Genomic DNA, 13,055 nt, shown 5'->3' with positions numbered 1-13,055 from the left:
ACAAAAGCAATGAAGGAGAGATTTGGGACAGTGGAGTCACCAAATGCTTTACTATTGCAATTGGATCAGATTTTCCAAAAGGAAGGAGAGTCAGTTTGTGCCTTTACAGTGAGGTATGAAGCCTTGTTCATCAAATATCAAGAAGCTGCTTTACATGTTGTTGCTTCTTCTTTTTCACCTATCCAATGAGGAAAGAGAAAAATTTGGAATACCAAAATAATGGATATTTTATTTAAAAAATAAAGAAGCTACATGTGCATAAAAAGAGTGCCCCTTGCAAAAGAATGTAGCTGCGTCCTAGGGCCAAGATACCATGATTAAATCTACATCCTCTTTGCAGAAAGATTTGCAAGGGTTACTCTTGCCATGCATATGGAGAGATGGGCCTAACGGCCATTCTACCAGTCAATCTTGAGAGAAGGGCCCTAGGGAACACAAGATAATCTAGCTACCACACACATCCTCTTTGCTGGTACCTTGGCCCTAGGGCCAACCTACCATCAACAAAGAAACAACATCTTTGCTAGTGTGGCCAATCTACTTTGTTGATGGTAGCTTGGCTCTAGGGACAAGCTACCATCAACAAAGCAACACCATCTTTGTTGTGGTGTAGCCAATCTGCTAGCAAAGATGATGTAGATTTGTGATGGTAGCTTGGCCCCCTAGGGCCAAGCTAGATTCTCTTGTGTGTGGTAGGTAGACTATCTTGTGTTCCGTAGGGATATTCCCTCAATATTGCATGGTAGAATAGCCCTCATCTTTACATGTGCATGGCAAGAGTGACCTTTGCAAGAGAATCTAGCTTGGCCCTAGTGCCAAGCCATGCAAATTTACTTCAACTTTGCTGGCAAATTGGTCCATAGGGACAAGCTATTATCAATAACCCAAAAGCATCTTTTCTGGTGGATTGCGCCCTAGTGCCAACAAGATTCTCTTATCTGTGGTAGCTAGATTTTCTTGGGTTCCCTAGGGCCATTCTCTAAAGATTGCATAGTATAATGGTCCTTGTGTCAATCTTTGCATGTGCATGGCAAGAGTGACCCTTGCAATAGACTTTAGCTTGGCCCTAAGTCCAAGCTTCCATGAAAACTTCTACTTCCTCTTTTCTCCTAGATTAGCCCTAGGGCCAACCTACCATCAACAAAGTGAAAATCTTTGCCAGCAGATTAGACCTAGGGCCACACTACTAGCAAAGATGATTTAGATTTGGTTATGGTAGCTTGGCCGCGCCCTAGGGCCAAGCTAAATTCTCTTGTGTGTGGTGGTAGCTAGATTGTCTTGTCTTCCCTAGGGCCATTGTCTCAAGATCTCATGGTAGAATGACCCTTGGGCCCATCTCCACATGTTCTTGGAAAGATTGACCCTTGCAAGAGAATCTAGCTTGGCCTTAGGGACAAGCTACCATGAACAAATCTACACCCTCTTTGCAAGAGAATCTACACTACAAGACAATGCTGCCATACACGCGTTTCATACACGCGATAAATTACGGGCGCATGTATGGTCGCGCATGTATTTGCATAGAATCGAGCGCGTGTATTTTGGCATTTAAATTCACGTGTATATTGGCATTTATCAGCGCGTGTATAAGTGCGTGTATATACACACAATAATACACGCATCAATACACGTAATAATACACGCATCAATACACGCATTAATACACGCATCAATACACGCTTGGTAAAGAAAAACTGAATTCCTTTACAAAATTAAAACCTATTTTCTTTAAACCATCTCATAGTACATTACAGTATATATCATTACACAATCCCACTACATGCATTTACAACAATGAAATATATTCAAATAAATCATGAGATGATAATTAAAAGACAACACATACAATAGAAATGTCATCAATTTAGAACGATACAGTGACGGATTGGTTAGGGTTCGATCTCATCTTCAATAATATCCATCCTTGCCAAACGATCAACATCAATATCCATTTGATCAATTTGTAAGGCTACGATTAAATTTATTCCACTATCGATATTCTGTACACTCCATTGATAATGGTATCGATGTCCTAATCATCCTCATCAACATCACCATCATCCTCAATGGTAGGGTCATTCTCATGATCATGAGAAATGGCACGCTCATCCTCATTATCACGATCATCTCTTATTTCTTGATCATCGATCACAACATCTTCATTGGCATGTTCGACATCATCTTCATTGTGGCTTGTTACATCCTCTATATGCTCCATATCAGTGAATGTATTATACATCACTTTGGAACGTGGTGCAATAGGGATGACGTACCACCATTTAATGTCATGCACCATTGGTAGATAGATAACCTACTCAAATACACATACTACAGTAATTAATTAGCATATCAAAAGTCAAGGGGTATGCGAGCTTAGATATATATGTACATGAAACACATTAGTAAAAAAATGCATACCTGCTCACATTGTTGTGGCAATACGAGCCTATCTTTCTTTGTTTGCCAAAACTTTGTAGAGTCAATAGTTACATAGCCACTTGCATGGCGTTTTATCGTTGCATTAGGCCCTTTTTTCACCATGTTCATTTGCCATTTGACATCCAAAACATACACAAAGAAGCGACGAAAGTCAAGCCTAAATATGTCTTGGATTGTGCCACAATAATCATCCATTTTTCCATTAGCTCCCTCAAAGCTACTAATGACACCGCAATCTTGTGTATTCCTCTTTTCATCAATTCTTTGTGTTCGAAAATGCTTGTCTTCACACCATATAGCATTGAACATAGTGCACTGGACCAAATGCTTGCCTTCACTCCAGCATCATCTCGTCGACGCTTTGCGTGCTCTCGCCGCGCGTAGGGCACCATGTTAGAGTGTGGTACTGCATCCTGCTTCAATTAGAGTTTATATATTATAACTCCGTTAATTTAATTTGGATACCATGAGTCATTTGAATACCATCAATTTACATCTACTCACCTCTAAACCTGTTTTATTCCATTCTCCATACATGGAGATGTGATTTAAGGTAATTCTACATGCTCGTACAATGCATCCTTGACATCGATTACACATACATTTGATCCGTTGTCCCAACCACACATCGCGATTACGATGACGCATTGTCTCATCTTCCCCAGAACTGCTTGAGGAGATTGATGACATCCTATGTACAAACCAGAAAACACAAAATCATGCCAATGTTTTTAATGAAAGTATAAAAATCACGTGTATAAATGCGGCTATTTCCCAAAAATTACGTGTATTAACGCGGCTATTTCCTAAAAATCGCGTGTATTAACGCGGGTACTTCCTAAAAATCGCGTGTATAGACGCGGCTAGATCCATAAAATCGCGTGTATAAACGCGGCTAATTTATCATACACGCGAAAATACACGCGTTTCTACACGCGACAAACTTTTTAAACTAAAAATCCCGGGGCCTCCACCTTCCAAAAAAGTTTGTATCACGTGCGTTCAAAGGCATATTTTAAAACCCCTCTGTAGCCTGATTTCCCCTATTTTATGCATACCTCCTATTACTTTTGCAATATATTATTATAACCCTCCTGTACTTTTAAAATTTCCAGCTCATAGAATTTTTTCCCCCCTCTAGTAAATTTAAATTTAAAGATATCACGCCCCTTACAATTATTGAAAAAGGTGATCACAAGAATAATCGATAAGCCTTTGTCAACTTGCATATACTACTACATCTAGAAGGATGCCGTCATGTTGTACACATTCTCACCTTGACCTTATCTTGGAATTTGTGCATTCCAAGAGAAAACAAGGGAGATCCTTAAGAACATGTCCTTTCTAAATGCCTTGAAAGAAGGCCAGCATGCAGACTTATTAGTGAGATTATCAAGGTCTTCCTAGAAAGTAGGAATGCAAGTTTATTGAAACAAAGAATTGAATACCGATGTCGGGAGTGGAGAGTTGACGGGAGAGTAGGAGACGAGAGTCAACAATGTGTGGGTGTGAAGAATGGATAATGGGCACACCACAACCCATGAGTTTTATTCATGTGTTAGAGTTAGGGTGGAACCGGTTCAACGAACCGGTTTCACATTGTATACAAACTACAAATGTTACATAGGGCCTTTACACCCCAACAACCTCCCACTTAAAGGCAATATGCCCGTAGGAGAGTGAGAAAAAAAAAAGCAAGTATATAATGATATACAAGACCAACACAAATCTGTAAATGGCCTCATCCAACACCCATGAGTGATCTGCAGTGTGCAAACCGCTTGGCATGTAAACTCTTCGTCAGAAGATCTGCAGGATTATCATCCGTGTGAATCTTGACAAGCTGAAGCAACTTGTTATCAATCACCTCACGGATAAAGTGGTACTTCACATCAATATGCTTCGTCTTTGCATGGAAAATAGGATTTCGTGCCAGCTAGATGGCACTCTGACTGTCACAATGCAAGAACGGAACATCACCAGGGAATCCCAAATCTGCCACAAGCCGAGCAAGCCATAAGGCCTCCTTGCAAGCCTCAGCAGCTGCAACATACTCTGCCTCAGTAGTAGACAAGGCAATGCATCCCTGTACACGAGATATCCATGAAATTGCACCACCTGTAAAAGTGAAAACATAACTGGTAGTAGACTTCTGGTTATCTGGATGACCTGCATAGTCTGAATCTGTGTACCCATGAACAAAAACTAACCGCTGCCACATTGCCCATGCATTGTGGGCATATCTCGTATCCCAGGAAGAAGAGAATCCACAACTGATAGCATGAGTGTGGAACGCGTAAGCTCATCACCGTTGAGCCACTGCTCATCACTAATGGCGCAGGGCTTGACACCCTTTTCCCTTATAGGGAGATGCTGACTCTTTTGCAACAAAACATTGTACACCTGGGTCCTCCAGATGTCGTAGTTCTTAGCACCCTCAAGCTTCCGGATGTGGAGCAAAGATGAGCTCTCTCCTGATGAAGCCATATCAGCAAATAGAACCAAGAAATAAAGTGTATGACTCCCTGCAAGCACTTATAGAAGTGCTCAGCAAAGTATCTCCAAAGCGCGGAAACACTCCCAGATAAATAACACTTGCCTGCTCAATGTCTGTCAAGCATCCAAAGATGCTCCCACTCTCAAGCATCCAAAGATGCTCCCACTGGCACAAAAGCTGTATGTACGAGCTCAAAAGCTCAACCAATGAGTAAGAAGCAATGTTGAACTCTTTTCCAATCCCCAATGGTCAATACCTCAAAGCATGTACCCAAGACATAACCCGAATAGCATAGGCATAAGCATACATGAGTAAAATAGCTTCAGCCCACTGTATGTCAGCAGTGATTCACTGCTCAAAACTGAGTATTCTCAGTCCTAAATCAGGGCCAAAATGATGGCAAACCATTAACATAGCATCTCCATACATGTAGACATCATACGGGCATCAATATGCATTAAGTGATCAATCCCGATAAGCATAGACTTCAAGAGGTAAGTGCTGCCCTATTTTTGGCCTGTTTGAAGACTGTTTACACAGTCCCAAACCTGAAGCAAAAAGCTTCAATGTTCAATGCCAAGTCCCAGGGTTGTTGGCAAGTGTTTAACCAAGCCAAATGGAGCCATGAAGGTTGCTTCTGAATGCTAGGAAGGAGGGTGGGCTGTAAAACAAATTTGTCACAGCTTGTAAGGCTGGTGCAATCTGCGCTGCTGCTCCTTGATGGCCTATAGCCCACGTGGCACAAGGGAGGGTGAAGGGGGGCTCAATAGGGAGCCAATGAAGCCACAAGTCAAGCCTTAGTGCCCCTTAAGAGGCCCAAGTGGAGATATGACGCAATGAAGCTCTAATGGTGGCTGCCCTTCTTTTCTCAGACCTGCAGACTGAAAAACTGAAGTAAAACCCTGTGGGGGATGAAGAAATACCTCTGTGTGAATGCCGTGAGGGTGCCCAAAGGGGTCAGGAAGGTGCTCGGGAAGCCGGGGAGTGACAGGAGCTCGAAGGAGTCGGATATGGCTGCCGGGAAGGAGACCCAATGCGAGTAGGGAGTCGATGGGAAGCTAAGCAATTTGACTACAGATTTATCATCATCATCATACTCCACAGTCCACAGTGCATTCGACTTTGAACCATGCTCTGTGACACTGTGCACTCATCATCATCTGCACAAAGGTATTTCCGATGGCAGCTTCTCAATCGTACTGTGTTAGATTTCTTAAAGAAGTCCATCCTGCAAAGAACCCAACATCCAAGGCTGTCATTGAGCAATACAAAATGACTTATGAAAGTTTATTATATGCATCTATGCGCATCACCCATGATGCCTTTACAAATGTTTTACACATCATCACTGTATATGCATTAAAATGGTGACTGCCCAGCACCCAGTGGTGAGGTTGAGGCTCCCAGGGCAGAGCCCAAAAATCAAAATTCTTCTAACCTACCACTGTGGTGCACTCTATGTCTATATGTAAGTACACATGTATATATGTCTGCATATATGTAAGTATAATGCATCCATGAATGAGTGGATGTATGTGTGCATACTGCATGCATGAATGGATGTAGCATGTGTACGTAGACCAACCAGTCCACGTCCCAACCCACCACACCGACACCAAGCAGCCCAACCCCAATGCCACCTGAACCCACAACCCACTAATTCCACCCAAACCTTCATCAATAATAGCGTCTTTCATCCATCATGGTAGCTGACCCCAACTATGACTTTGTAGCCCAGTAAATCAGCGATGAGTACACCACACTTGGCTAGACCAGCAGATCTCCAAGTACACCAAATTTTCCATGCATGTTGCCCACAGTAGTTCCAAGCACACATCATTTTCCAGCAGCTCCTGACCCGCAATCTCATCATGAAATTTCTTGCCCTGTCAGCTTCTCCCAAAAAAACTATGAGATAACCACAAAGCTCAATTTCTCATCACATCCAAATAAACTGAACTGGAGTGACTACATGCATTGGGAACACAAAAAAAAATTGGTTTCATCTGGAGAGATGCCCTCACATTACATCCATTAGAAACAACCGAGAGCTTCCGCAACCAGCCCTTGCTTTGCATATCCTCCTATGAGTGCATTCAGGAAAATGTGTTTGAAAAGATGTCTTGGGTTTGCATCAATGCTCTCAAAAGAGCTTGTCTAAGAGCATCAATCCATTGATTACAATAAAATGAACGAGAGCATAAACATCGTCGAAAGAGCTTGTCTCTCAACAACAAAGCTAGTGTGGAATTTCATAGCAGACATACAATCAAGATGACACATTTTACGTATGGTTGACATCCAAATTGTGAAGCAGACAACGCCAACAGCTCTCATGCCTATCAAAATAAAATTGGGCAACAGCTGCAACACAAATAAAAACATATGCATGCACATAAGAACTGGTCTAACAAGGAATCAATAAAAGACATGCACATGCTTTTTAGTAACCTATTCTTGGATTAAACACCTACTCATCATACACGCATATCATTGAACTTCATATAATGTCCTTGACTAGAGCTGCTTAAATGTATATTATACTCAAGCTACCCACATTATAGAAGGGATATACATGACATTTAACAAAAATCTACAATATGTATAAGTGTTTGTGATTCTTTCTTTAGACGTTATTGTAGGTCCCATTGCCTGCTGCCAAAATGGATTATTAGGAATGAATTGGATCTGCAAAACAATCTGATAGCAATCAAAAGAGAAATTTTGTATAAGTGAGCTAAAGATGTTCCTCTATTCTTTTGAATTAAAGCAATAACTAAGACTTACTTTCTCTCACAAAAACTGTCCTTGAATATATGCTTAGACATGTCGTCATACATAGTCATGCATACCACGGCTACAAAAAGCATGAGTTTACATAAGTCACAGTCGCTAAGTCTTTCAGCAGCCCGCACCCAAAAAACTTCAGCCCCACCAAAATTCAGCCCATGTCAAATCAGCTTCTTGCTATGTGTTTGATGACCTGTTGCCTACAATCAAAATGAAAATGAGAAAAATGATGCAAAAATCTGATATAACATGACTTAAAATTATAATTAAATGCTTCAACACTTACGTGAATCACATGAAAAACTAACTTGAAGTATTTACAAAATCATTAAAAAGCTTGTAGTCATTTTGATGTAGTTCATATTTATCAGTTGCTGTATTGTATGTTAAATGTGCCAATGCAATAACTGACTCTATATCGACCATGTGCAAGTCCGTCAAGTCATAAGTGTATTGTATGTTAAATGTGCCAATGCAATAACTGACTCTATATTTATCAGTTGCTGTATTGTATGTTAAATGTGCCAATGCAATAACTGACTCTATATCGACCATGTGCAAGTCCGTCAAATCTGATATAACATGACTTAAAAATACAATTAAATGCTTCAACACTTACGTGAATCACATGAAAAACTAACCTGAAGTATTTACAAAATCATTAAAAAGCTTGTAGTCATTTTGATGTAGTTCATATTTATCAGTTGCTGTATTGTATGTTAAATGTGCCAATGCAATAACTGACTCTATATCGACCATGTGCAAGTCATAAGTAAATGTTCGACGCCCTTTCACCTTTTGATACCAACCAAGCTGAATCTCTACCCCTTGAGGCCGGTCCGTCAAGTCAAAACCTCGGTTATAATCCACATACTTGCCACCTACCTTCTTTCTCATCTTTTGAACTCTTCCAAGGTACCAAGTGCTATGAAGTGTGTCCATCTTCTTCAGATTTGTAGCTTTTCCAATTCTCTTTGACCTTTTTTGTCCCTCTCCATGTGTCACATCATGGAAATAAATTGCACAATCAGACCCTATTCCAAAAAAATTGCCATTACTAGATGACGCTTCTTTTTCCTTGTGGTGGCTGAAATACACTCCTTGCTTCACCCTAGTCAACCTATCCTTTGACAATGTAGAGTTTCCATTGAGTTGGCTTACCAAAGTAGATTTGAAGATGAATTTGCCATCAACCTCTACCACTGGTGAGATACTCTTCTTCTCAGCTTCATTGCTTGCCTCATCAAGAAGCCCATCGATCTCATGTCGAATCTCACTCAAAGATATGACCTCGTCATCTTCATTGCTCTCGTCGCCAATGGGGCTATCATCACCACATGGCTCCGCAAAGTCATCATGCTCATCTGCCCCACCCATTTCAGTATCTAGCTTTGACCACATTGATTTTGTATCTAACCAAGGCTCTTTCCACCATTTAAGACCCTCACTTGTGCAAGGTTTGAGGCCCAATGTCTCACATAAAGTTTGTGCCTGCTTCAATCCCTCTTTTAATGCATCTATCATCTTCGTATCAGAGGAAACACTTTCGTAGTTCCCAAGATCTGCTTCCAAAACACCTTCATGCTTGTTCAAGTCCTTCCAAATGTGTTCTTGTTTCTTATGGGCCCTTGAAAAAGTCACCCCATTTGAGCTATACTCATGCATGGCAACGTGATTCAAACTACCAACACAATGCAAAAGATCTCCAAAAACAAACACTCTTTCCTGCCCAACCATACTGCCAATCTTGCTGAAATAGATCTCCACTACATCAGATCATCCTGTGAGATGTAGAGGACATTTGAAATTTGGATAGAACTCCCGAAACATCTTTATAAGTAGAACAACAAAATGGCAAGAAAGTTGAATGTCTATGTATGCCTCTTTGCTAATGAAGTTTTCCTTTAGTTTGTATGTAGGATGGTGATGTAGCCATAATCTCCACAGCTTGAAGAAGAAGACCACTTTAGCTGCAAGCACCACACGCTGTCCCAAGTCTAAATATGGTGATAAGAATATGTCTATGTAGTCAGCAACAACCTGCAAATATGCCTCGGTCCCTTGCATGCTCCTCTCTTTCTTTCGCATTTCCCTCATACATTTTTGCACTTGTCTAGAGACAATCCTTTGGGCTGCCCCCCAGTTTTGACGATCATTTTGTTGTATGTCCCCATCTCGCAACCTGTGCTGATCAACAGAAGAAGTGTTGTAGACCATAGCAACGTGATTGAGTGTAATCCACACACGCCCAACTGCAAGCTGTCGGGTAGGACTGTCAAGAGGACTCACAAGCTTCTTTCCACAATGGACAAAATCTTGATCATGTAAACCATACACATCTCCTCTCACAAATCTTCCTTTCAACTTCCATCCAGGCCAATCAATGAAAAATTGCCTATCTCTCTTTCCTAGGTAGTCTTCAACTATGAGCTTTCGACGTCTACTGTCACCATCTGATGCATGCCCAATTATTGGACCTATCACGTCTTTGAACTTTGCATTCCACATCCACTCCACAAGCATCCATTGGGTTCTGATGAAATCACTATCAAAGCGGTTGCATGTGCAATGCACAACTAGAGCCAATCTTGGAAGACTCTCATGAAGAGGGTTGACAATGAGGAGCCTTGCATAGTGTCCCACCACGTGGGTTTGGAAGGCATCTACTATTGTCTCATATCCTTGTGCTCCATCTCCAACGATGATGGCATCATTTGAAGAGCATTGATGATCCTCTCCTTCTCTTCCACAAAACCCAATCAAATCATCATCTTTTGCATTCCATCTACATAAAGAGAAAGATTTGCTTTCATATTTTTATTTCAGCCCGCTTCATGCACAAAGAACTTTATATTTACAATCAAAGAAAGGAAGAGATATTGAAAAAAGCTTACCTAATGCGCCGCTTGATAGTTGTCTCATCTTCAACAATGATAATTGGCACTCCTGATGTTATTCCATGTTTTCTCTTTGCTTCAACATATATCTTCCCGATTGCATCAAAGATATATTCATGCTCCCCTGACTGAAAGTAAGTTGATTTTCTTTGGTGTCTCCTAGTGGTTGACATGGATGGCCCTCCAAGGTTTACACTCAAAAACTCATGTAAGCGTGGCCACCCCATAGCTTCACGACTTCAAAAATGGTCTTTGTTGATTCTGTGAATCTTTGACCCTTTTCGGATCTTAATGCATTCTTTGCAATGTCTTGAAGAAAGTCCCATAAAGCTGATTTGCCTCCAAATTTACCTTGCCTGCAAGCCTCAATGATGTTATTGCAAAATCGCCTCACATCCTTTCTATTAATGCTTTCATAGTTGGCCTCTTTCAAGGATCTGACTCTCACGAAAAGCACCACAATCTTTGCCTTCAGCCACCATAAATTTCTACCTGCTTCTCGTAATTTCTTCTTGGTCCCAACTTAGACACTTTTTAGCTCTTTAATTCCAAGGTAATCTAGCCGCATTCCTTTGCCCGTTTGCCTTTCTCCTCTCTTCTCAATGAAAATACTCTCCCGATACACTCTCATGCAAAAATCACCACATGATGGAATTGTCTTGCAATGCTTGCATGTAAAACTTTGAAAAGGCATTCCAATGCTTGAGATACGAAGGCAATGTATATGCCTAAAGCATCCATCTACCATGTACTCCATATCTCCATCATGCAAAGATGCTTTTGTATATGGCTCACAAAACCACTCTCATCCCATCTTTAGATCTTGTAGGAGAGGTTTTATATCAACCTCACGACCACTAACATGAATTGTATGTTGCCATAATCCCCAACACAAGATAGTAAGATTGGATGAAGGCAAGCATGATGTACCTGTGGGGATAGAAGGTGCTTTTGAACGCTCTTTTGTTGTTGTGAGAAAAGCACCCAAGGTTTGTTGGCATGGATCTTTGTCAAAATGCTTTTTAGGTCGCCCACAAGATCCAGTCAAGAGTGAAGAAGACTGATGTGGTGTGGTCTTGCTCCATGCAATGGTGTGAGACTTTCCATTAATATGCTCCATTAGAATTGTTAGCAAATCTGAACCACGAGGACATAAGTGCCCACTTCCCATCATACTTACACACCACTCTGACAGTGCTTCTATCTTTGTAATCATGCAAGGTGGCTTCAACCAACTGAAAATCAGCCCCTACATGAAGAAACAAGATCTTGAGAGAAGAAAAGAAAAGAAAAATCAGCTGAAAATTAACACTAAAAAGAACAAGCAAAAATCCTTTAAAAAAAACCAATACAAGGGGCTGAAATTAGTGTCTTGCATGAGCTTAACAAAGGTGTTACATAAAGAAGATAATAGTTTGGTTGCAAAGAATTAAGAAATAAGTTGATGCTTACCTTCATGAGTGTTATTGAAATTATTCATCTCCTCGATAGCCGCCAAAATTGCCACCGCATCATCACAATCATCTTCTTTGTCCTTTGTACTACTTCCTTGAGTGTCTATTGCATCGATCTTTAGCCCTCGATTGGAAAGGTACCGTTTTGTATGGGATTGTCCTTGAAGAATGTGAAATCTTAAGAAGTTTGATAAGCATGAGTATGCGGTCTGCTTGCCTCCAGTCATTCCCGATCCATAAAAGCTTTTACATTCATCACACCGAATTCGAATCAAAGGCTTGTCATTGACATCTTCGGTTGTAAGCTGAAAATTGTCATCTCTAGGTGGATTTCTGTTCCTCAAATTCTTACGAGTCTTGTCACATTGGACCTCCCAAAGGTCAAGAGTTTCTTTTGGTAGTAAAGAACTCTTGAGCATGTTGACCTTGCTACCATGAACATTCTCACCCTCTTCCCTTGCATTCATGTCACTAGTTTCTAAAGCAACATTTAAGCTTCTACAAATGCGCTTTGCGGGCCCGCCACCATCAGCCATGCTTAAACACCTCTTTATGCCAACACTTTTGTTGCTCTCCACTTGCCAACGCTCTTCTTGTGTGGCATTCAATGTGCACACTCCATCATCATCTTCATCTTCAATAACAAACTCAAAAGATTCACTTACAATGCCATCTTGCACAATCTCTTTGCGTATGGCACTATAGGTATAATCTCCCATCACTCTAACATAACCCAACAACTTCTTTTCACTATCCCCATGGTCAAACACCTTAATGCGAGCCTTGGATGCCATGAATGATTGATCCTACATTCAAAAGAACCATAAAAGAGAAAATATCAAACATTATGAGGGATGCCAATAAATAGTTTAATGGGCATAAAATATCTACAAGGTCTCTATTTATTGAAAAAATATGAAAGAAAAATTAAAAGAAATTTCTTCTCTCTTGCAATAGGACCACACTCATTTTCTTTGA

At 40.8% G+C, this 13,055-nt stretch overlaps 1 protein-coding gene across 1 annotated transcript in view; it reads right to left on the bottom strand.

Annotated features, from left to right (window-relative positions):
- The window catches only part of LOC147634135 (uncharacterized), a 50,617-nt gene extending 45,691 nt beyond the window's left edge, over nt 1–4,926 (bottom strand). The window contains exons 1-2 of the mRNA XM_086805627.1: nt 4,650–4,926; nt 4,393–4,557 (exon numbers count right to left, since the gene is read on the bottom strand). Coding sequence (XP_086661753.1) covers nt 4,393–4,557; nt 4,650–4,926 — 442 coding nt within the window. The remainder of the gene's footprint in view (nt 1–4,392; nt 4,558–4,649) is intronic.
- Nucleotides 4,927–13,055: the final 8,129 nt, after the last annotated feature.

The sequence above is a fragment of the Cibotium barometz genome, chromosome 11 (assembly GCF_041138505.1).
Source record: "Cibotium barometz isolate CiBa-2024 chromosome 11, ASM4113850v1, whole genome shotgun sequence".
Classification (NCBI taxonomy): Eukaryota; Viridiplantae; Streptophyta; class Polypodiopsida; order Cyatheales; family Cibotiaceae; genus Cibotium; species Cibotium barometz.
This window is presented reverse-complemented; position numbering and strand designations above follow the sequence as displayed.